This window comes from Clytia hemisphaerica, unplaced genomic scaffold (genome assembly GCF_902728285.1).
Source record: "Clytia hemisphaerica strain Z4C2 unplaced genomic scaffold, Clytia hemisphaerica genome assembly, whole genome shotgun sequence".
NCBI lineage: Eukaryota > Metazoa > Cnidaria > Hydrozoa > Leptothecata > Clytiidae > Clytia > Clytia hemisphaerica.
In genome coordinates this window covers 1,440,079-1,465,588 of record NW_027104338.1, presented here as the reverse complement: position 1 = coordinate 1,465,588, position 25,510 = coordinate 1,440,079, and the positions used below count along the sequence as shown (strand labels likewise).

Below are 25,510 nucleotides of genomic sequence, written 5' to 3'. Positions count from 1 at the left end.
TGATTGATTGATTGATTGATTGATTGATTGATTGATTGATTGATTGATTGATTGATTGATTGATTGATTGATTGATTGATTGATTGATTGATTGATTGGTTGATTGATTGGTTGATTGGTTGATTGATTGATTGATTGATTGATTGATTGGTTGATTGGTTGATTGATTGATTGATTGATTGATTGATTGATCACATTATTATAACATGTCCTTCTTTTACTTATTAGGGTCCTCATCGAGCTTAAAAGTATCAAAATTCGTCACTAAATCCAAATTTGGCGCCCCGTCAACTAAACGAAATAGCAACCAACTCAATCCAGAGAAATACGTCGTTGCCGCAACTAAAACAACATCTAAAATTACGACGACTTCCGGACGCTGTTTAGTCAATCCCACCGGTGCAGCATCGAGTGTAAGGCAAAACTTACCATCTATTGCGACTTTAAAGAACAACGGGATCGTTGTTCAGGGCAAATCGCTACCCTTAACAATCACAAATATCAGTTTAACCAATAAGAAGCTAGTTACCTCTGGCAACGCTGGCAAAATGAACCAATCAGCTTTCTTACCAAATGATCAATTCACACGGCGATACGGGAGTCCGGAGAACGATAAAATGACGTATGCCGTCATGACATTGACGCCGCCTTCCTCTCCGATGACGGGAGGTAAGTTTGACTTTTTTCGAATAAATAAGTAAAACATAAAAAGCCATGTGTGATGATTACATAAATACATATCGCTATTTCTCAATGAAACCTGTTTTAGTTATCAAAGTAATCTTGATTTTTTTGACTTTGGTGTTTTTTTTTCTTGTGTAAAAATATTTTCGATATTGTGCTGCTCACAATGGTTTCAAAGGAACGAGACAAGCGCTCAGCGAATAGAAATTTCTAGCTGTGCGCTTAATATTGGATTGCGCTCTAATAAAACGATCTGGTGGAATGCGGCCTTCAAACGTTCATTCTCGATTATGAATGCGTTCGTGGGACATTCATAGCGACAGCTACTTGCTAGTTATATGTATACTTGCGCAGTGTAGTGTAGTGCAATGGATAGCTGTAAAATTTAAAATAAAGACCCCGGAAATATTTACAACAATACACTGGTAGAAAATATCTTCTTTCAATTTATCCAGGATAGCCAAATTATTTCCCAGTTCCTTGATTTACTTGTTCTAAAATGTTGATAACGTTCAGGGTTGTATCACGCCCATCAGTAAAATCAAAAAGTGGTGCACGGAGCTCTGGCTACTATCTAGCCCTATTACCCTAATTTTTTTTCTTTCCCATCTCTCATCAGGTGATACGAAAGAGACCATAGAAACAGTGACTGAAGATGTTGGCAATCTAGTGGATGAGCACTTCAGAAATTGTGGTATTGAGAATTTCACCATGAACAAAAAGGAGACCACGAAAGAGAATGAAGCTGATGACGAAATGAATGAAAATACTATACACGACTTCTTGAAAAGTCAGGTGAGTAAAATATCCTAGAATCGTATGAATTTGAAAAGTTATATTACAGTCATGGCTTTTATTAAGTTGTGCACTGGTAAATAGGATGCCTTTTTTGGGTCCAATGACAATTTTTGAAATATTAAAACGACATAAATTGTTGACCTGAAAATGATATCCCTTTTCTCGTTGTAAGAAAAATAAAGCGTTTAAAAAATTAAACATTTTAAACAAACTGTTTATTTACCTTATTCAAACTGCAATCAATTGTAATCAGCAATTAAAGATTAGTTACTTTAATCACTTAATTACAGTCTTTTAAAATCTTCTTTGAGTATCTCGAAATTATTGCAGGTCTTTACATAAAGGCCGCTACCCACTCAGCATTTTATGGTCGTCGAACAAGGCGCACGGCTTAATTATTGCATAAATTACATAAATCAAGCCTCCAAAGGCTGTCGCTTTGAGCGCAACAAGAGTTGAAACTTTTTAACTTTTTTCGCGAAGCTGTACAGCTCATCCTTTGTTTTTCTAAAATCAACCAATCAGAAAAGAGAATTTTTTTCTTGTACCGTGTGCAAAAGATGTGTATCATGTGCAAACGATGATGAACAAAAGAAAAGAGAAAAAATGTGCTGCAGAGTGGAATGAGAAAAGCGCTCAGCGAACAAAGAGCTCGAGCCGTGCACTTTGTTCGGCGACCATAAAATGCTGAGTGGGTAGCGGCCCTTAGAATAATGATGATAGCTATCTTTTCTGCTCTGGTCTATAATTAGCAGTCAGAAACACTAATTAACTCTGTAAATACTGGAGATAAACGCCAACCTAAGACACTTTTTTCAGATATATACACTTGAAAAATGGTAAAGAAATATTTGAACGGTTTTCGGTTGATCAAAATCATCAACGATCACAAACTTGAAGTCAGTTCCCTAACTTAGTACGCTCTTCTAATTCTGGTAGCCATTATGATTGTACTAAAATTAAAAACTAGTACAATTCACTCCGGGTACGAGACTGTTTCGTTCACTTTCCCGTATAGATTTCAAGGGGAATTGGATTATCATCGAATAAGAGGGTTTATCGAATAGTAGAGTGTCGTTAATGAGAGTTTCTTGTTGACGGCGATGATTTTCAATATTATCGAATAATGGAGCGTATCTTATAGTAGCACGTCGACTGTATAAACAGCTCTCCTTCTTTTCTCTCTCTTTAGAATCAAATGATGAATCCTTATGAAGTCGCTTCACCGGACGATTCTTCAGAAATGCTTCTCCACAGTGCTTCAGATGAAGATGAAGACCAACCTCTACAATGTTCCTTCTCACAAATACTCAAAGGAGGAGATGTCTTTTTCTCTGATTTCCTGAGCGAACCAATCGAATTCAACAATAACAATAACATTACGTCATCGCTTTCTAAATCTAATTTTACGGCACCGGGAAGTATGAGTGGTGCCCAGTCTACCGCTCAAGCGTTTAGTAATTTGGTGAACAGTATGAATTTAATAGATAGTTTCATGGAAGGAGCGATGACGTCATCGCTTTACCCTGGAGTCGAGGATGAGGAATTTTCAACTATCAATACAAAATCGCTTCAAATGTCGTTTTAATGGATTTTGATATAAAGCCATAAAACAGAGGATGAATCTGCGAGCATGGAGTATTTCACCATTTGCGATGAGATGTTCAGCCCGTGGTGTCTGAGTGACGTCATAGACAGTTTATTTAAACCAGAGACTCGCAAACCGATACTGAAGGACTGAAAAAGGAGAAAAATGTTGAACACAGGTTTCTGTATCAGTCAAGCACGTTGAAAACAAAACCATATTCGAATATTTAAGTTGAATAATTCCATAACCTTTTGCCACCGTAAAGGTTGTGAAAGTGACATTTCCAAAATGTTATTGGTCATATTTTGAATGATCGTGGCACGTACTAAATAGGCTACTGTACGCATCCCATCTGATATGATTTGATATATATTAAAATAAATTCTGGGGATGCGCGCAGCCTACATACTAAATGTTGGAATATATTAAAAAAGTGAATAAACAATATATAACGAAATTTTTGAATTTTGTAAGGCTAAAAATATTAGTAACCTCGAATAGTTGACACATAACGTCGAAAAATCGGGCATCCATAGCATGCTTATCTCATAACATACCATCCATTCTGCGCACCGCGCTACACTCTACCACTCTAAAGGGATATTGTGATTGTTCAGCCAAAAAAATCAAACCGCGTTGCTTTTTACTTGAAAACAAACACGAAAGTGCGGATTCTGATTACTCTGCGCATGGCACGTATATACTCTAAAAGCCATGAGTCTGTAAGAGAGTCTATCTAGGTTGGCGGTCTGCTTTGATCTTTTTCATACAGTTTTTGGATGAGATTTTAAGCGCGGTGATTGGCTAAAAAAACAATTGCACTAAATCTTAACGCCATCATAAACATAAACATTATAGCCCAGTCACGTTCTCTTTCGTTTTCAAGCACATGGTAAACGTGGCTTTGAATGTTTTGGCTGAACAACCAGGTAAAATCAAAACATTCGTCACATCCTTTGCATGGTAGAGCAGAGCGTAGTGTGAGCAGAATGGATCCGAGATTCGATTATTGCCAACTAGGCTAAGGAGCGACTCAGGAATCAACTCTACCAATCCTACGAGAAAACATGCTCCTTTTGGATAGAAGTTTAGAAAGCCCTGAATTACGAGCCTCGAATAAGCTCGGAACTTTCAACCCATAGGGTTTCAGTTTGGAACTGGGCAAAATTTTTGATTGAATTTCTATTTCTGGTATTATCATTTGCTGTGGATTTTATCATTGTTCCTGTTTTTTCTTATTGAATATAAAATATCAAAATTTATTTTTGTATAAAGTTTATCAATTTATAAAAAGTTTATCAATTTATAAAAAGTATATTGCAATACATGAAAATCGAAAGGTGAAAATCTTTCGTCGTGAATAATTTTGCTTTCAAAGATTGTGTGTCGGAATTTAATGTTGGACCCTTTAATTAAATGAGACAGCCAAGTTATGTTCTAAGGCCAAAACTACCAAAAAAAGAAGCAGGGTAAAAACCACCTAACCAGAGAAGTGTAAAGGGATAGAAAAACAGCTTCTTGAAAACAATGGAAATCTGTACAACGTGATGTGACGAGATTCTTGTTTTGAGTCTAATTATACGTAAACTTAGGGCTTATATTTTGGCTTATATTTTACTTTTATATCCTTATATTTTTCACCTTGCTCAGATCAAAATATATCTATATTTTCTTGCTCCGAATATTCTAGCGATTCTAATGATATAACGTCATCACGACGGCATATTTAGATAAAAATCTAAAGTGGGAAAAAATAAGAAATTAAATCTGTTTTAATGAATTTCTTGCAAATTTTCTCGAAGTAACTTGATATCATCGTGATGAGAATTTTTCCGACTAGAAATTAGTGTAAAATTTGTTACTAGATACTAAAAGTAATTCATATTATTAGTCATTACCAGTTAGGGTCAGGGTTGGACTCAAGAGTCGAAAATCCTCTTAGGGGCACTCGTACCCAATGACTAAACCTAAAACCTGGTTTTTCTTCGTTCTTTCATGGTCTTTATGGGTGGTCTGATCTAAACTCCCTCCCTAAGCTGGAAAAGTGGTTTGAATTGAAATCTTCCTCTAATTCGATAAAAAATGTTGGTCCATTGAAGATCGAATTAGAGACAGTCATCAAATTTACAAACATAATATTGCTCAGCCAAGAATCAATCTCCGATATGAATCGGTAGCAGGTTGAAATTCTGTTTCAAGACTCAAACAGTTTAAAAGTGCTGGCTGAATATAAGTTACCTCACTAGGAAAGTTTTGTGCAGCCTTTATTTGAAAAGATACAAATTAAATTCATTTGATGAAAATTTAGAACATCAAAAGAAGCAAAACTGACTTTGCATTTTTCACCCAGTCTTTGTTCTGTCATCAAACCTGATTTACTATTTATCTCTTTATCTGACTAAAAAGAAATGCGACATGACATCACCAAGGTGAACTTTCGGTGAAGGTTCAAATCCTTGACGGAGATCTCTTACTCAAGAATCTAAAAGCCAAGTACTGATCGACGCATGCGCAATTTCAATTCGCTTAAAGACATGCGCATTGAAAAACCACAAGTAATTAATACCTCAAAATATATAAGCAAAATGAAATGCGGTGGGTTGGTCGGTTGGGGTGGTGGTGTACTATAGTAACTCAATAATACATTCAAGTCACTTAAAGAATTGAAGCTCCTTAGCTTATCTTTAAAGAAAATAGGTGATTTTTATTGAAGTTGCTTATTTTTCTATTGAAATTCAATATTTTAAGAGAGTAATGAAAAAGAGTGTCCGGGACATGGCGCATCGCTGCCTTAGGGGTGATCTAAGTAAAGCACACAACCATGCCTCGTTCCAGACCCCCTAAAGGTGGGTTTCGAGCAAGGCACCTTATGATACACCGGTCGTCAGTGGTACTGACTGTGCACGCACAATCGAGTAGCTATGCTGAGAGCTTTGGGTATCGCAAGTGCACGAGCTTCGAGTGAACAAGTTCTCAACACGAAATATGGATACCATAACATTCCCAGGAACCGGCTGCCGCATGTTAAACCATGAAATTAACCATAGTTAGACGCTTACAGACTGGTATGAACTGCAGCGCGAAAACCTCTACTTTCCTGGGAACGGGCCCTGTCGCGTGTCATTTGTCACAGGCCAATCGTGACAACCTAAGGAACGATTGTAGATCAGACCTTTTCAAAGCAGTTATATATGACTTGTGGTTAATATCTTTACGCATGACCTTGCAATTACTAAAATTTAAAAGTCCTCTCAAAAAGTCTTCTCCGCACTTATGATTGCAAATCAATTTAGTTAATTCTGCTTTGCCAGCATAACAGTCAGTTCAATGCAAAATCTCGTATTACCATATTTGGAAGAAACCATTGCGTAATGTTATATAATTGTTCTACATCACATATAATGCGCATGCGTAAATTACAACCACAAGCGATTATTACACGCGATTATATAGTTCGAAATGAAGACTATGGGGTGGTCACTCTTAACGGTCGGGGAAGTGGTGGTTCCTTATAAGAAACATTTTTTATAGGAATATCGATGTTTTATAAGAAACACTTCTTATAAATGTCGATGTTTTATAAGAAACACTTTTTATAAGAATATCGATCTTTCCAGTTAGGGTTAGGGTTGGAGACCCAAACAATAGCATAATTATACTGATTATGCTATTAATTATGTAATCTTTACTATACGAGATTTTTCATTGACCGCCCTCATAACAGGCGCACCTGTATGGTGGCCGAGCGTTGTAATAGTGAAATTCAGAAAATTTTTGAAAAAAACCTAAAAAATTAATAAAAAATTAAAAAAAAAAAATAAAAAAAAATTAAAAAATAGTAAAAAAAAAATTTGAAAAAAAAAAAATAAAAAAAATCAAAAAAAAAAGAAAATAAAAATAATTTTTTGAATTAAAAAAAAAAAATAAAAAAATAAAAAAATTAAAAAAAAAAAAAATTTTGAAAAAAAAATAAAAAACATTTTATGAAAAATAAAAATTAAAAAATTTTTTTTGAAAAAAAAAATAAAAAAAATTAGAAAAAAAAGAAAATAAAAATAATTTTTTGAATTAAAAAAAACAATAAATAAATAAAAACAATTAAAAAAAAAAAAAAAAAATTGAAAAATTAAAAAAAAACAAAAATTTGAAAACAAAATTAAAAACACAAATTTTTTTTAAGTTAAAAAAAAATTTTAAAAATTATTTTTCGCGTGGCCGAGCGTTGCAATAACGGCAAGAATCCCATTTCCGTGGCCGAGGATTGTAATAGCAAAAAAAATTTTATAAAATTTTTTGAAAAAAAAAATTGCGCGTGGCCGAGCGTTGTAATAAGGGCAAGTTTCAAACCCCTTGGCCGAGCGTTGTAATACGGTGCCGTAAATTTAGCCATTGCCAATGCGGACGGCGTAGGAACCATACTACATAATTCCTAGAATATCAGCGTTGTCCTGTCTGGTATGTGTAGTTCACCAACCATTAGTCCGTTATGCTTCATATTTGGACCACACCTTCCTTGGGTGTGGCCCAACCCCATCCGGGTGTTCCGGACTTTTCGTACCCCTCCGGAACTCCCCGGCAAGCCTCCGGAACTCGCGACTTTCTGCAAGCTTTGGGGGGCTCCTGCAAGGCCCTCAAGGCTTGTTATAATGAACTCGAAAAGTGAAAAAGATGTCCGGGCATACAGACCGGCGATTTGGGTCGTTTGGGGCATTATACCGGCTTTTCCCGGCTCAGGAAAGTCCGGAATTGCCGTATTTAAGAGTACCGTAACCATAGCTCGGTCTGGAGGCCCCCAAAAGTCCTGTAAGCCTTCCTTAACGTTGAAAACGGTCTGACAGCAAAGCAGAAGGGTGCCTTCGACCATTCCAGCACGGATGAGCCTTCCGAAGTCCCGGCGAGAGTCAAGAACGAATCCGGAAAACCGTTAATGTCAACTTTCTAAATCTCCGGTTTTAAGGGTACGCCTGAAGCCAGACGGCCTTCCTTAATCTTCTGATGCTGATGGGCTTGGATGGACGCAGGGCATCAGTCCCGACCCGTACGACCCCCGGTGGCCCGGTCCTGACCCGGACAGGGCCGTCCAGTGGGTCAAAATGGCGATTTTTGGGCATGCGGAAATCCCTTTATAGCGAGACCCCCAGGACCCCCCAGACATCCAAACCGGTCGACATGGAAAGCATGTGTCCCACCCTTTTCAGCCCAGGTCCGGGGGACCATTCGGGGACCCCCGTTCGGTGTCCGGGAGGTTCCAAAATCGGTCCACGGAGCGACCTAGAACGATTTTTGCCGGCTTTTGACGATACTTTGAGGAACTTTAAAGGACCCCCAATGATGCAGGGGTGTACCTTTACATGCTCCTGACCGGTGGGCACCGGTCGGACTCCCTGGACACCCGGCCGGGACCCCCAGGGGCCGTCCGCGGCGGTACCGTTTTTATCCAATTTTGACGAATTTTCGCAAATTTTCAAGCCTTTCCAAGCTTTTCCAAGCCTTTTGAAGGCTTCGGATGACTGATGGAGAGTGCTTGCTTTGAGTGAGAGCAAGGCAGATGGTATCCGAAGGGGTCTGAAAGCCTCTATGGGGGGGGGCTGTGGAGAGCTGTAGAGGCCTTAATCGGTCCGATCCGACCGGGGAATCTAGCCTAATTAGCCTGACTGATCAGAGTCCCTCTCCAAAGCAAACTATCAAGACAAAACTGGAAGTATAGTCATACCAACAAACACCATTATCCTCCAGGTCCAATTAATTGCCCATGAGACTACCTGTTCATGACATGATGGAAAAGGTTTACTTTTTAAACATTCCACTACACGTGTGGATGGTTGGACAGTCGCGCTCAAAAATTTTTTTTTAATTTTTCTAAATTTTAGTGTTTGTTTCAATTACTAAAGGAAAAACGCATTGTGTACGTTTGGTGTTATATAGTAGTAAAACTGACCACGGCGATAGATTATCGCGCGTGAAAATTTGGCGGGAAATTTATCTATCTCGCGCGCGACCGCGTCCGCTCCCGCCACCTTCGGCCGCACGCGGCCCGCTATTACAATCATCGGCCATGGAGTTAGATTTTTGCCCTTATTACAAAGCTCGGCCACGTGGTAAAAAAGAATTATTTTTCAAAAATTTTTGTTTTTTATTTTTTTTTCAAAATTTTTTTTTTATTTTTCAAAAAAATGTATTTTTTTTCCAAAAATTTTTTTTATTTTTTTTCAAAAAAAATTTTTTTATTTTTTTTTTTCAGGAATTTTTTTTTATTTTTTTTTTTCAAAAATGTTTTTTTATTTTTTTTTTTCCAAAAATCTTTTTTATTTTTTTTCAAAAAAAATTTTTTATTTTTTTTTTCAAAAATTTTTTTTTATTTTTTTTTTCAAAAAATTTTTTTTATTTTTTTTTTTTCAAAATTTTTTTTATTTTTTTTTTTTCAAAAATTTTTTTTTATTTTTTTTTCAAAATTTTGTTTTTATTTTTTTTTTCAAAAATTTTTTTTTATTTTTTTTATTTTTTTTTATTTTTTTTCGTTTTTATTTTTTATTTTTTAATTTTTTATTTATTTTTTAGGTTTTTTTCAAAAATTTTCCGAATTTCACTATTACAACGCTCGGCCACCATACACCTGCTTTGCAAGGTATTCAGATTTACGCAAAACAAGCCAACGAAATAAGTAACTTTATATTTTTCTGGTTGAGAATACCACAAAATTCATAGGTAAAGAGATAATGACGGTGGCAGATTTATCTGAATTGAGTTTTTGTGAGGTTTTTCAAATATAATGAGAGGACATTTATTTTTCAAAGGAGTTCTGTATTCTCCGAAACATGGGTGTAATTTAGTTTGCCGATAGACTCGATTTTATAGGAGTCTTCAACCTCGATTTGGCAACAATTGGACGCATAGAAAGTACCCAAGACGTTAGAGATGGGTCATACTTAGGCCATGTTTGTATGCAAAGGGCTCTGAATCCGATTTTTGTATTTTATCCCTATCACAAAACACTGATATTATTAATTCTGGGCACAAAAATGACCAAAAGAACAAGATAAAATAAAATTTCAAAAGATTAAGAATTTGTTTTTACTTCCAGGTGATTTATGATTCAAAATTTTCGAAAGGTGTAATTGTCCACAGATAGATGGATTTAAAAGCTGTATGAACATTGAGGCGATCATTAGGTTGTAGTCAGGGTGAAACGATTTGAGCAAATGTACTTTTAAAATGTTCAAAAATCTGAACTGTACGCAATGTACTCAAAACTATTTTTTCATCATTGAAGACAAATCTTTACATAAAGAAAGATCTTTCCATCTCATTTACAAAAATTCTTACAAAAAAACATGAACAAACAAAAAATAATAAGTGCAATATATCAGGAGATCTATCCTTTAAGGACTGAGTATTTTTTCAGTTCATCAATACACCTTCGTGTCACAGACCCGGTCGGACCCCATACACACTTGAAAGTTAATATTTCCTCCTCCATGAAAAGATACCCTACAATTTCAGCCCAACTGGGAAAAATGACTTTGTTTTCATCCCCACTTGAAATTCAATGGAAAAATTCACTCCAAAACCAAACCCACTGGATTTTTGAGCAGGGAACAATAGAATTTCTATCTCCATTGGGATTTCAATAGAAGTTTTCATCCTCACTGTAGAAGTTCCACCGGGGCTGTGAGACAGGGGTGTATCAATAAAAACTAAAAACTTGTGACAATAAATGTGAAACTTTTGTTCTTTTTGTTTTTTGAAAGGTTTTATTTTTACATAAGTGTTCCCGTTTCACACCAGGCACATATTTCATATTAGGACAGTATGTCTTCCTATTGTTATATTATGCTGATATAAGCAAAAAACTGTTTTTCTTTTCCTCTTTCTGACCAATGTTGCTCCACATCTGTGTCAATCCAATGTGAAAAAGCTTGTGAGTTAAAATTGATGAGTAAGCAAACGTTATCACTTTTATTCTAAAACAAAACCTTTAATTTCTTCAATGTGTTAGATTTAACAGGCTTCTGCTATTCCAAGGTGGGTTAGGTTTTTGAAAAGTTACAATAGGAGATTCCTCTAATTTACATAAGAAAAAAAAAGAAACACATAAAACTATACTAATATACTAAGAGTTAATAAATAATTACTAATTGGTGAGCAAAATCATCTCAAAATAATTACTATCCTAACGAAAAATTATTTTGAAACAAATTACTAGTACTTTAGGCCTCTAAACAAATCTGTATCAAAAATATTTTGGAAGGTAAATTATTCTCAATTTTACCTTCAAATGTTGTGACCCAGTAGTTTTAGAAAAAAAATGACACTATCTTTTTCATACTAAAGTACTCTCAAATATCGAATAAACAAGGGAGATGGGGGTCAAATAAAAATAGCCAATCAGAATAGCCCGTACTAGTTTGTAAGTTAATCAACATGCACGAATCAGTATTTATGATATACAGGACGTAATGTTTTATACTGAAGCACCTAAAATAGCCCGGGCACTAGTTTAAATTCAAAATTAGTGGCTAGCACCGGTCTTTCTTGAATTCTTGCGTATAGAAACATTACGATGGAAATATCACGAATAAAGCATCAAAAGAGTCTAGATAATGGAATTATTAACCTTCGGACTGTTTGTAATTTTATAGAAATTAACATTTATAAAAAATCATCGAAAAGGGACGTGTAAAGATCGAATATTCGGCACTTGAGAGTATCATCTAGTAAAAAAAAGTATATCCATCGAGCAAATTTTATGTATCTTGGGCGATTTCCATACCCTTTTCCTCTTTCAAATAATTTAATCACATCTTTTATTCTTTATTGTGAAGTTTCGGGTTTAGACCACGCCTCAACGATATTGGATTTAGCGCATGTCATAATGGCGGAAAGGAGTCTCGTGAATCCAGTGTCCTTTGGCTGAAATTAAGATAAGAATGGAGTGATAATTTGAATAATCAAATTATGAGGTACTGTTATAGCGTGTTCTGTTGGGTCAGTCAAAATCGAGGTAAACTAGGGAGGCAAGTTGGTACTTTGGCGACAACCTATTGGAGGGGGTATTTCTGGAATACTTATAAGCTTTACGGGTATTTATGGGTATTTGCCTCTTTTTGGTAGACTGGAGTCGTTTATAATGCGTGTAATACAGTAGTATAGGCGTTATATGATAATATGATTATTGTTACGGGGTATAGTTTGTATAAACTAAAATTGGGCTTATTGTAATTTACGGAATCAGATTCCGCCTTTTAATTTGCGGAATCTCATTCCGCAAATTACTAATCTACGGAATTTGCTCATATCTTTCCAACCAATTAATATTTTTCAACCAAATTTAGCATGCATATTACCAACTAACAGATGCACCTTCACAAAAAAAAATCAACTCTTATAACCTACGTAAGCGGATGTTACGACAGAAAAACTTTTGGTTCCGAACTGATTCCGCAAATTACAAATCTACGGAATCTGCTAATAACTCTCGAAGGAATTGGTTATTTCAAATCAAACTTTGCACACATTTCGACATCCATAAGACGCTGTTCTGTGCCTAATTTGAACATTTGAAAAGGTCGTTAACGGCAGCTATTACGGAATAACGTAAAATCACGTAAGGGAAGCCCTTGTTGAAAACATTCAAAATCGTTGTATCTCCCGAACCGATATGTTTTACAAGCCCAAATTTAGAAAAAAGAAGCCCTCCACAAATATGAAAATGCGTGCAAAAAATCAAGTCTGACACATGACGTATACGAGACTTACGGTGGAAAAACGTAAGACTACATAATACACTCCTGCCTAGGCTGGTTAAGGCAAAACTCGAAGTACTCGTAACTCACGAACCAATGAGTTTCAGAACCCCAAACTTGGCAAAAAACAGCCCCTCATTGATACAAAGTTGCATGCAAAATCTGAAGCTTATACCATAACGCTGTTGTGAGTTATTTCAAGATTCCGTAGATTAGTAATCTGCGGAATGAGATTCCGCAAATTACAAATCTACGGAATCTGCTAATAACTCTCGAAGGAATTAGTTATTTCAAACCAAATTTTGCACACGTCTCGACATCCATAAGACGCTGTCCTGTGCTAAATTTGAACATTTGAAAAAGTCGTTAACGGCAGCTATTGCGGAATAACGTAAAATCACGTAAGGGACTCTACAAACCCTTGTTGAAAAAACTCAAAATCGTTGTATCTCCCGAACCGATATGTTTTACAAGCCCAAATTTAGAAAAAAGAAGCCCCACACAAATATGAAAATGCGTACCAAAAATCAAGTCTGACGCATGACGTATACGAGACTTACGGTGGAAAAACGTAAGACTACATAATACACTCCTGTCTAGGCTGGTTAAGGCAAAACTTGAAGTACTCGTAACTCACGAACCAATGAGTTTCAGAACCCCAAACTTTGCACAAAACAGTCCCTTATTAATACGAACTCGCATGCAGAATTTGAAGCTTATACCATAACGTTGTCGTGAGTTATTTCAAGATTCCGTAGATTAGTAATCTGCGGAATGAGATTCCGCAAAATACAAATCTACGGAATCTGCTAATAACTCTCTAAGGAAATGGTTATTTCAAACCAAACTTTGCACACGTCTCGACATCCATAAGACGCTGTCCTGTGCCAAATTTGAACATTTGAAAAGGTCGTTAACGGCAGCTATTACGGAATGACGTAAAATCACGTAAGGGACTCTACAAGCCCTAGTTGAAAAAACTCAAAATCGTTTTATCTCCCGAACCGATATGTTTTACAAGCCCAAATTTAGAGCAAAGAAGCCCCACACAAATATGAAAATGCGTGCCAAAATTCAAGTCTGACACATGACGTATACGAGCTTACGGTGGAAAAACGTAAGACTACGTAATACACCCCTGCCTAGGCTGGTTAAGACAAAACTCGAAGTACTCGTAACTCACAAACCAATGAGTCTAGAACCCCAAATTTGGCACAAAACAGCCCCTCATTGATACGAACTTGCATGCAACTCGCCGTCGGGAGTTCATACTGGTTATTTCAAACCAAACTTTGCACAGATCTCGGCATACATAAGACGCTGTTCTGTGCCAAATTTGATTGTTGTAGGCCATTTACGGAAGTAATGACGGAATAACGTAAGGGACTCTCTTTTTTTGGAAGTGACTACATTGTAAATTTGGTCGGGAAAATGTGACGAAATTTAAATTTTGGTCGGGTAAAAGTGACGAAAATGCCTCTAGGTAGGTCACTTGGTTTTGGTTATGAAAATTTCGGGTAAAAGTTTCGGTCGGAGATAAAAAAAAGCTTGGTCAAAGTTTTGGTCGGGTGATAAAATGACGAGTAAAAATTTCGTCGGGTAAAAATTTCGTAACCCCCTAAAAATTTTTCGTCACTTTTCCCCGACATTTTTCCCCAAATAGGTACAACCTTTCTTATCTTATAGACAATTTTCGAATGTGCATTTTGATTCAAGTTAACATCCTAAAAAATCGCAATTTTACGAGAAATGGCAAGCTACTTATTCAAAGCAGATCATTTTACGATTAACCTTCTAAATTCTATCAAAAGAAGACTCAAGTTTGAGATGGCTAGCTAGGAATTCCTGGCCCCGTTTATGAGAGTTTCTTGTTGACTGTGAGTTTCAATTTTATCGAATAAGGGAGCATATAAAATAGTAGAGAGTCGAACGTAGAAAGCGTCAACTGTATTTTTTTGAATTTTGTTGTTTAAGCGATTTTTTAAATTTTTCCTAAATTAAGGTAAAAAGTTTCCAAAATAGTAAAATGGTGACCTCTCTGCTCTGTTACGAACTCCTATCGCTTACTACACTACTTCTCTTCTACTACTCTTCTGTGCTTAATTGTAGGAGGGATCATTTTTGTTTGGGGTTCTGAAACTCATTGGTTCGTGAGTTACGATTACTTCGAAATTTGCCTTAACCAGCCTAGGCAGGGGTGTATTACGTAGTCTTACGTATTTCCGCCGTAAGTCTCCCTTACGTCATGTGTCAGATTTGGTTTTTGGCAAGCATTTTCATATTTGTGGAGGGGTTCTTTGTGCACAATTTGGGCTTGTAAAACATATCGGTTCGGGAGATACAACGATTTTGAGTTTTTTCAACAAGGGCTTGTAGAGTCCCTTACGTGATTTTACGTCATTTCGTAATAGCTACCGTAAACGACCTTTTCAAATGTTCAAATTTGGCACAGAACAGCGTCTTATGAATGTCGAGACGTGTGCAAAGTTTGGTTTGAAATAACCATTTCCTTCGAGAGTTATAAGCAGATTCCGTAGATTTGTAATTTGTGGAATCTCATTCCGCAGATTACTAATCTACGGAATCTTGATACAACTCACGACAGCGTTATGGTATAAGCTTCAAATTTTTCATGCAACTTTGTATTAATGAGGGACTGTTTTGTGCCAAGTTTGGGGTTCTGAAACTCATTGGTTCTTGAGTTACCAGTACTTCGAGTTTTGCCTTAACCAGTCTAGGCAGGGGTGTATTACGTAGTCCTACGTTTTTCCGCCGTAAGTCTCCCTTACGTCATGTGTCAGATTTGATTTTTGGCAAGCATTTTCATATTTGTGGAGGAGTTCTTTGTGCACAATTTGGGCTTGTAAAATATATCGGTTCGGGAGATACAACGATTTTGAGTTTTTTTCAACAAGGGCTTGTAGAGTCCCTTACGTGATTTTACGTCATTCCGTAATAGCTGCCGTTAACGACCTTTTCAAATGTTCAAATTTAGCACAGGACAGTGTCTTATAGATGTTGAGACGTGTGCAAAATTTGGTTTGAAATAACTAATTCCTTCGAGAGTTATTAGCAGATTCCGTAGATTTGTAATTTTGCGGAATCTCATTCCGCAGATTACTATTCTACGGAATCTTGAAATAACTCACAACAGCGTTATGGTATAAGCTTCAAATTTTGCATGCAAGTTCGTATCAATGAGGGGCTGTTTTTTGCCAAGTTTGGGGTTCTGAAACTCATTGGTTCGTGAGTTACGAGTACTTCAAGTTTTGCCTTAACCAGCCTAGGCAGGAGTGTATTATGTAGTCTTACGTTTTTCCACTGTAAGCTCGTATACGTCATGCGTCAGACTTGATTTTTGGCACACATTTTCATATTTCTATGGGGCTTCTTTGTTCTAAATTTGGGCTTGTAAAAGATATCGGTTCGGGAGATACAACGATTTTGAATGTTTTCAACAAGGGCTTCCCTTACGTGATTTTACGTTATTCCGTAATAGCTGCCGTTAACGACCTTTTCAAATGTTCAAATTAGGCACGGAACAGCGTCTTATGGATGTCGAGATGTGTGCAAAGTTTGGTTTGAAATAACCAATTCCTTCGAGAGTTATTAGCAGATTCCGTAGATTTGTAATTTGCGGAATCAGTTCGGAACCAACAGTTTTTCTGTCGTAACATCCGTTTACGTAGGTTATAAGAGTTGATTTTTTTTGTGAAGGTGCATCTGTTAGTTGGTAATATGCATGCTAAATTTGGTTGAAAAATATTAATTGATTGGAAATATATGAGCAAATTCCGTAGATTAGTAATTTGCGGAATGAGATTCCGCAAATTAAAAGGCGGAATCTGATTCCGTAAATTACAATAAGCCCTAAAATTGCTCCCTCCATTACTTTTTGCTTTATTTCTACTATGTCTGAATTAGTCTTTGCAACTCTGATTGCATAGTGTAAAAAAGCAAAGGGGCGTCGAAATTAGGAATCAGAGGTGCATTTTGAAGCTCCTTGTGAGTTACATCTCTAGGCCTTTTAAAAGAAAGGTTTAATCCAGGGAGTAGACGTTATTTATTATAATTACTTTGGCTGCAGAGAGAAAATAACCTAGTGTAGTTTACTGAAGACTTACCTTATTCAAACCACGGAACATTTTATCCTTCATGACAGCGATAAACTCTTTATTGCTAAGGTGATCGTCCTCTGTAAAGAAACAATATGAAATCAATGAATATAGAAATTACCAATCGATGAAGAATACACATATCAACTGTCGGCTTTTGAGGGGACTGGTAATGAACTGGTAATGAATTTACACAGGGTTCAGACAGACCTTCGAAAATAAAATTCCCTGAGTTTCCCTGAATTTTAATCAATTTTCAAAGGTTTTTTCCCTGAGAAATTCCTCATTTTAGCTATTTTTTCCCTATTTTTCCCTGAGTATCAAGCAAACCATAAAAACAATAAAAACTAAGCAGAGTCAAAAGAGATGTATCTTTAAACAAAAGGCACACAAATCAAATGGTAAACCTAAGGTAAAAATTAAAGCTACAAATACTGCATATGAATAAACCCTTTAAACCTAAAAGAACTTTTAAATCTGTTTTTTCCATTCATTCTTCAAAAAATAAAATTCCCTGAGTTTCCCTGAGCAGACTGGGTTTCCCTGAGTTTCCCTGATTTTTCTGAAAATTTATCATATTTCCAGGTTTTCCAGGTTTTCCAGGGTCTGTCTGAACCCTGTTACATAGAAAGTTTTCTCCCGGTGCACGGAACGTTTAGGTCGCTTCTTAAACAAACCAAACAAATTCCATACAAGAGACTTTTCTCTACGATGGAGTGCAAGTTTTTATTTAGCATTTGAGTAGCCTAACTTTTTTTCATGAAAGTGCTCATACGCTTGTGTTTTCGATACCGTCATCAAAAAGAATTTTTCATGTATTTCCGTTACCAGACTCCTCAAAAGCTGACCACTCCCACTAAGGGTTGATAAGTGTATGTGCAATGCGATTGACCAAAGAACATTTTGTCGGGGGAAAACTTTCTCACCCGTCATAAGTTTTTAAGTCGCTTTCCTCCGATTAGGTACCTATATAGATTTAGTCTTTCAGTCGTCTTCATCAGTCAGACCTAACTGTACTCCTGTTTCAGAAGCCTGATAAGTACATTGGAACCAAAATGATATAATAGAAAACCCAAGTTTTTTCAAAACGAATCTTATGGGGAAAAGATTATTTTGAGGTATTTTAGATTCCTAAAAAACTTTCTGGAAAAACAAAAACACCATAGAAGATATACGTTTAAACTTACGATTTTCGTCGAAGATACAGAAAACTACATCAATGATATGGTCACTTAAATCTACTCCTGCCACCAATTTCGCCACTTGCTTAAATGTCTCTGAAACAAAACAAATCAACCAATTAAATGAAAACAAAAATAAAAACAGGATTACTAACTTTCTTCCTAATTTTGTGATAGAAAAGTACAAAAAGACAAAGAAAATTTGAGAAGGGAACTAATTTTGGCAAGAGCTAAGTTCGGCGAATGTGGCGATTCTCTTCGAAATTAAAAAAAAAATTGCTGCCTTGCCATAATAAGTTCACGTTAAAATATAACTTCTTGTAATTTTCCAAAATTAACCCATATATTAGCTTAAAATGATCGGATTTAAAGCCAAAAGGACCAATTTAATTTGATAAATTCTCGCCAAAAGGTTCAAGTAGGAGTTCAAAAAGTTCATTTTACATAATCTGGAAACAAGTAGCCCGGTGTAAGTATCTTATATCTATGGTATAGTAACTAGTAGTGCCTGGCATTCATCCCTTCTCCCAAAATATAGTCTTAGTATTCTTTTATTCTATAGAATTGAATTTCGTATTTGGGCCACCATACCTTTGTTTATAGCTTGGCCAGCTACAGTGTGAAAGCTCAACGCCATTTCTACGTCACGAAGAGAACGCAGAAAACTGAAGAAATCCAAATAATCTTGGAAGGTAATACCAATTTTCTAAAAAAAAAAGAAAACATTATGAAGTCAAGTTTTCAAAAAGAAAGGAGAAGTTTTACACCACTTAAGATTCCCAACATCGGCAATCCAACAATATCTTGATGAGATATAACCAATAAAAGATGGAAAATATAAGCCTAGCTATTCTATCTAGAACTTGCGAGGGACCCAGATTTTTGTTTAATATAAGAAAACTTCGAATAAAGAAGATGGAAAAAAGCTAGAAATGATTTATAGATATTTGAGCTCAGATAGATTTTTTCTAGGTGATTTCGAGACACGTGTAAGTCGAAATACCTTTAAAAAAGAAATTTTAACGGAAATTTAATTTGGCTGTTATCTGAAATCCACGAAATTAGGTTTTCACTGAAAGGTTTTTTTTAAGCGTCATACACCAAATAATATTCCTGCCAAATTCAATTCATTTCGTGTATTTTTCAAATTCGTCCAATATCAGGCCTTCAAACAGGTTTTTTGAAGTCAATTTAACAACTTTTTAGCCAAAAAGTTAAATTCCCTCTGAAAAACCTTTTTCGGTCCTCCGCCAAATAAATGCCAAATTTTTTTCTTTTAACGTAGACAGTCAACTATGCCCAATGCAATGTGAAACTTTTGTGTAATTACACACGTATGTACTTCATAAAAAGGGAGATTTTTTTAAAAATTTCATTTCAAATTTTCACCTCGATTTTCCCTTCTTCGCCGTCTTCCATTTCGAATGCCTTCTTGAATCTCTTCACAACTTTTTGATGTTTTTGATTGCCAAAGTTTGCATGAATCAGCAATATCTCCATGAACTGAATCTCCGTGATTTTGCCTTGTCTTGGATTGTAACTGCAAAACTAAAATGAAAATCAGACAACTCAATTAAAGTAGACCATGGTCAGTGGATAATCATAGTTTCAGAAATAAAAAAGAAAAAGTGAAAATTTCCCTTTAAAAGACGCTTTGAAATTTGTCAATTTGAAGGTCCTGATACGGAATTTTTTAAAGTTTACAAGCAATTTATTGCGTATATTGTAAGGCCATGTTCAGACGTTACAGTTCCGTTCCGTTCCGAAACGAAACGGTTCCAAAAAAAGTGTGAACGTCAAAATTCGAAACGTCAAAAAAGACGTTACAAAGCAAAACAGATCGAAACGGTTTCGCTCCACTTTTTTCATCAGAACGGAACTGCTCCGTTTTCTTGCTCCGAAACGCTCCGAAACCAGACCGATCCGTAACAAAAATCATACCGGAGCGAAACGGAACAGTAACGTGTGAACATGGTCTAAATTTTGCATTTTCAGGTAAAATTGTATGGCCTGACTTTTAGGGATCTTCAAAATGAAACCAATCTTATGTACTATATGATTTTATTTCAAACTTTACAGATCTTCATCAAGTTTGAAAATCATGTACTAGATGATAGATACCAACTTTCTAACTCAAAATTTTTCGCATATTGACAGTCAAAAACTAAAAGAAAACGGGGAATTTTCCCCCAACCTACATCGCATATTGTGTTCAGTTATGGGCAGGGAATCGGCTTGTATATGGGACTTTATAAAGAGCAAAAAAGTATTATTTAAACCCAAATTTTCAAAACCAAAGAATAATATATTTACTTCTAAGAACATGACTTCTTCCTGTAGCCTTGTTTTGAATTCAATAAATTCGTCCACCGTCAATTTATCCTCTCCGTTCTCGCCAAAGAAATGAGTAGCCAGTCCAGTATTGACATCTTGTGACAGGACGTTACCAGTCGTGTTACGATCACGATGTCGGGAGCCGGTCGTCGTCATGGACAGAAACAAGGAGCGAACCTGAAATGTGGAAAAGAAGGAAATTAAGGTCTTTTTGCGGACACTTTTATGATGTCTAGTGAAGTAAATTGTGCACAAAATCCTTAGTCAAGCGATATTATAATTTTACTTATGCAAGCCTTGAAACTTTCACATCAAAGCTTTAATTATTCCCGATCGGGAATAACCATCAACTAATAATCTTAAATTGACAATACTTTAAATAATGTAAATATAATTCGGAAATAAATACTGGTTGAATAAATGGTGTAATAAAATCTAGAGCAAATAACCATCAACGCATATCTCGACGATGCATGTTTTCAAGACATTTCATCTGTTAAGATGAAGACTATAATTCAATTTGACCAGCTGATATTACAGCGTCAATTTTCCGGTCTCTTAGGTATAAATGAGATCCTTTAACAATAATTGCTGGACTGGTTGGACTGCAAGAAAATGTTTAGGACTTATTTTCCTTAGAATCTCAGATTTTCAAACCTTTTTGAATTCTTCCAGTGTGACTTCTCCATCCCCATTCAAGTCGAACATTTTGAAAGCAATCTTAATTTGACGTGTTGTTGCTAAAAAGGAAAAATAGAATAAAAGCAATTTGCAAAAGTAAACCAAAACACTAATTAACCCTGGACTATATCCTCCATCTTTGATCTGATTTTCTTTTAAGTGGTACCTGCAAAGAAGTCATTACAGTGTTGAAAATCAACGACAAACGGCGCTACATTATCAGAAGTATTAAATGAAGAGACTTAGCGCTCTCGATGCATTTACATCGATATTGAGTAGTGCAACAATCAGGGTACCTTGTTCAAAGATAAAACTCTAATTCAAGATCTAGGTTCTTTGAGAAAGATTATTTCAAAAAATGTTGAAAACTAAAATAAAGATTGAAAAAGAAAACATCAACTCTTTATGTTTGGATGCTAGAAATTTCATTTTTGGTAAAGAGAAACTCTAAAGCTTAGGGCCTTCCGGAGGTCCTTTCAAAAGTTCGGAAAGAATCCGGAAAACTGGTAATAGCGAGTTTCTAAATCTCCGGTATTAAAGGCACGCTTGAAGCCAGGAAGACCTTCCTCAATGTCCTCCTATAATACCACCAGTGGTCCGACCTGATTTCAGTTATAATAGTTACAACCACTAGAAAGTAGCTCGTTGGAATCAAATAACCCTGTTTTTGCTGTCTTTTCACTTCAACAGACCATCCTTTTAGAAGCTGTAACTTTGGACATGACAATTCTATAAGTACAATGATATACTTACTACCCAATACAGTAAGAAGAAAGATATAATCTGAGAAACTGATCAAACCACCATCTCCAAATGCATGGAATACACTATCCTTGCCAAAATGTACACTCTCATAAGGTCCGATTTTCTAAAAAAAATGCAGAGCGTCTCAATTCTTTACATAAATTATTAGCACCCTTTTGTTGAGAAGTTCTTTAAGGGCTCATGTAAGATTAGGAAACTCAATAATCCAATTTCTCCCCTCAGAATGATTCTTATCAGAAAAAAAACGAAAAAGGCAATCTCAGCTAAAAGATAAGTATAAGATAATGTACATTACATTACAATACCGGCAAAGAGTGCTAATTTTAACTTTATTAACCGAAAAGTGATTTTGCAAATCACAATTCCAAAAAACCATAATTTATTTTGATGGTTTAAGGTATTGATTTGTGGTGAAAATGTGAGAAAATGTTATTTTAAAGAAGTCGCGAGACTTTTCAATAGCAGAATATCATTTCTACTAAGGCTATCACATGGCGCTCAGTTAAACTTCATGCGCAAACCATGCGACAGATCTCTAGCAACTTCAATGACCGAAAATTGATATTCTAACGGCCCATTTTATAAAAAGACACTTTATTTTGATAGTTTATTGTTTTGATAATAATCAAGTAAAAAAATCGAACTATCAACAAAGAAAGTAAAGTTCGACATTTTAAGGAAGTCGCGAGACTTCTCAATAGCAGAATATTATTTCTACTAAGGCTATCACATGGCGCTCAGTTAAACTTCATGCGCAAACCATGCGACAGATCTCTAGCAACTTCAATGACCGAAAATTGATATTCTAACGGCCCATTTTATGAAAAGACACTTCATTTTGATAATTTGTTTTGATAATAATCGATTAATATGGAAAATAACTCGAACTTTTAATAGATAAAAACAAGGTTGGATATTTTAAGGTAGTTGCGAGACTTCTCAATAGCAGAATATCAATTCTACTAAGGCTCTCACATGGTGCTCAGTTGAACTTCATGCGCAAACCATGCGACAGATCTCTAGCAACTTCAATGACCAAAAATTGATATTCTAACGGCCCATTTTATGAAAAGACACTATATTTTGATAGTTTAAACAAACTGATAATAATCAAGTAATATGGAAACTACCTCAAACTTTTAACAGATAAAAGCAAGGCTGGATATTTTGTGGAAGTTGCGAGACTTCTCAATAGCAGAATATCAATTCTACTAAGGCTATCACATGGCGCTCAGTTAAACTTCTTGCGCAAACCATGCGACATATCTCTAGCAACTTCAATGACCGAAAATTGATATTCTAACGGCCCATTTTACTAAAAGACACTATATTTTGATAGTTTAAACAAACTGATAATAATCGAGTAATATGGAAACTACCTCAAACTTTTAACAGATAAAAGCAAGGTTGGATATTTTAAGGAAGATGCGAGACTTCTCAATAGCAGAATATCAATTCTACTAAGGCTCTCACATGGCGCTCAGTTGAACTTCATGCGCAAACCATGCGATAGATCTCTAGCAACTTCAATGACCAAAAATTGATTTTCCAACGGTCTTTTTGATGAAAAGAAACTTTATTTTGATAATTTGTTCTGATAAAAATCAAGTGAAATTAAAAAATGGAGCTGTCAACAAAGAAAGAAAGGCTGGATATTTTAAGGAAGATGCGAGACTTCTCAATAGCAGAATATCAATTCTACTAAGGCTCTCACATGGCGCTCAGTTGAACTTCATGCGCAAACCATGCGACAGATATTTAATAACTTCAAGGACCGAAAAATCTAGGCAAATCCTGGTTGCAAACAATACTATGTACGCCTTACCTTAATATCAAACTTTTTGAATTTGTCAAGACCCAAACCTAAACAAATTATAGAAACATAATATATTATGGAGCAGATAAAAATCAAACAGATTTACTTAATTGCAGTGAAATATGTATATTCAGCTTTGGTTACTAAATAACGAAAAGCCACCAACACAGAATTTCTGAATAGTAAAAGTAATTAATAAAATAGCAGTTCACGGTTGAAAATAAACCCAGACAAATCTTTTCCGGAAAATACATGTTAATAGCTACCGGCTACCAGATCAGCCATCTAAAAAAGTAATTTACTAAATTGCAACGAACAGGGATTGAATCCATAACGTTTTGTCTTGATCATCATGAATGAATTTTACCTAAAGGTTGCATTGTATCAGGAGTCAAGGCTCTCACAAAATCCTCAGGTACCATGTAAATAGTGCTGTTATAAGCCTCTTGCAGTGTGGCAAAATAACGAAAGATCTTGTCAGGTGTGCTGTATGACCGAATACGATTCTCATATTCAATAATCTATAAAAAATAATTTAAATTACGAAAACTTTGATAAGAAAGTTGCTAGAACACCTCAAACGAAGGAAAGAAAACATACAGAAATTAGTTTCTGAAAGAAAAAATGTTTCAAAAAAATTTATCAAGTTGTAGAAAACTTTTGAAACCTTTTATTATAGTTACGTGACAGTGACAAGAATTGTTTTATTGAGATTCTTATGAGGTGATTTAGCCACTTTTGTTTATGTTTAATTTTGATGACATTTGTTTCAAAGTGGTCCCAGACCTTAAAAGTTTCTGCAGTAAAAAGCAAAATCATCAAAGTAATAATTGCCTAGACATGAACAGTTGGAACAATTTTTTATTAACTTTTCATTGTATTTTCATTACGTGACGGTGACAAAAATTGTTTTATTGAGATTCTTATGAGGTGATTTAGCCACTTTTGTTTACGTTTCATTTTGATGACATTTGTTTCAAAGTGGTCCCAGACCTTAAAAGTTTCTGCAGTAAAAAGCAAAATCATCAAAGTAATTATTGCCTAGACATGAACAGTTGGAACAATTTTTTATTAACTTTTCATTGTATTTTCATTACGTGACGGTGACAAAAATTGTTTTATTGAGATTTCTATGAGGTGATTTAGCCACTTTTGTTTATGTTTCATTTTGATGACATTTGTTTCAAAGTGGTCCCAGACCTTTACCCAAACTCAAACGTGAAAAAGTTTGATTTAACTTTAATAAACTAAGTTGTACCTTTCTTTCCCTGAAACCAGCTTGACTTTTATGTAAAGTCATCTCTTGACCACTACTTTTTTTGTTAGCATCCCCATCAACAAGATCCAAAGCTAAATCATCTTCTAGCAGTTCTTTAGCTTCAACTTTTGAAAATCTTTGAAACAAAATATAAGATGAACCAAGAATTCCAACTGCAGACGCAATGAACATTGAATAATAATTGCCCATCTTTTGACGTTGTTCATCAGAATGATTTGATTTTTTCTCATTTTGATGTTGTTGACGAGCCTTGTTGGTTGAAGGTGCTGGTAATGGATTAGCAGAACTCGTTGACAGATAAACTGAACTCAGAATTCTGTTGGTAGGGTAAACATCCTTGAGTACATGTCTTGTTGAGGAAGACTTCAATAGTCCAAAACCTCGAATCATAATGGGTGATTATGTAAGGTGTATTGTGTTTTATTTACAAGTGTGGTGGTATCATTTAAAAGTGTAATACTTTATTCAATTCATTCTAATAGCTAAAAGGTAAAATATTTTTTACAAATTTTTGTTATTTATCAAC

The 25,510-nt window shown here is 35.5% G+C and overlaps 2 protein-coding genes across 3 annotated transcripts in view; one reads left to right on the top strand and one right to left on the bottom strand.

Annotated features, from left to right (window-relative positions):
* Positions 1-4,363, top strand: part of LOC136817821 (DNA-binding protein RFX6-like) — a 28,721-nt gene extending 24,358 nt beyond the window's left edge. The window contains exons 15-18 of one of the 2 annotated variants that reach the window (XR_010848159.1): positions 229-669; positions 1,304-1,479; positions 2,675-3,999; positions 4,108-4,363. Coding sequence is in view for 1 of the 2 variants with exons in the window: in XM_067074141.1 (XP_066930242.1) it covers positions 229-669; positions 1,304-1,479; positions 2,675-3,070 (1,013 nt within the window). In the remaining variant the exon portion in view is untranslated. Of the gene's footprint in view, positions 1-228; positions 670-1,303; positions 1,480-2,674 lie in introns of both variants that reach the window. The other variant, XM_067074141.1, reaches the window with a different exon arrangement.
* A 7,429-nt stretch (positions 4,364-11,792) lies between these two features.
* On the bottom strand, positions 11,793-25,468 carry LOC136817903 (calcium uptake protein 1, mitochondrial-like). The gene is made up of 11 exons (XM_067074234.1): positions 24,964-25,468; positions 24,073-24,226; positions 23,715-23,752; positions 21,878-21,992; positions 21,101-21,183; positions 20,423-20,620; positions 19,499-19,657; positions 18,701-18,815; positions 18,116-18,205; positions 16,938-17,008; positions 11,793-11,980 (listed from the first exon to the last, which is right to left on the bottom strand). The coding sequence occupies exons 1-11, from the start codon at positions 25,372-25,374 to the stop codon at positions 11,882-11,884; spliced, it is 1,533 nt and encodes a 510-aa protein (XP_066930335.1). The 5' UTR covers positions 25,375-25,468; the 3' UTR covers positions 11,793-11,881.
* Between the last annotated feature and the right edge of the window lie 42 nt (positions 25,469-25,510).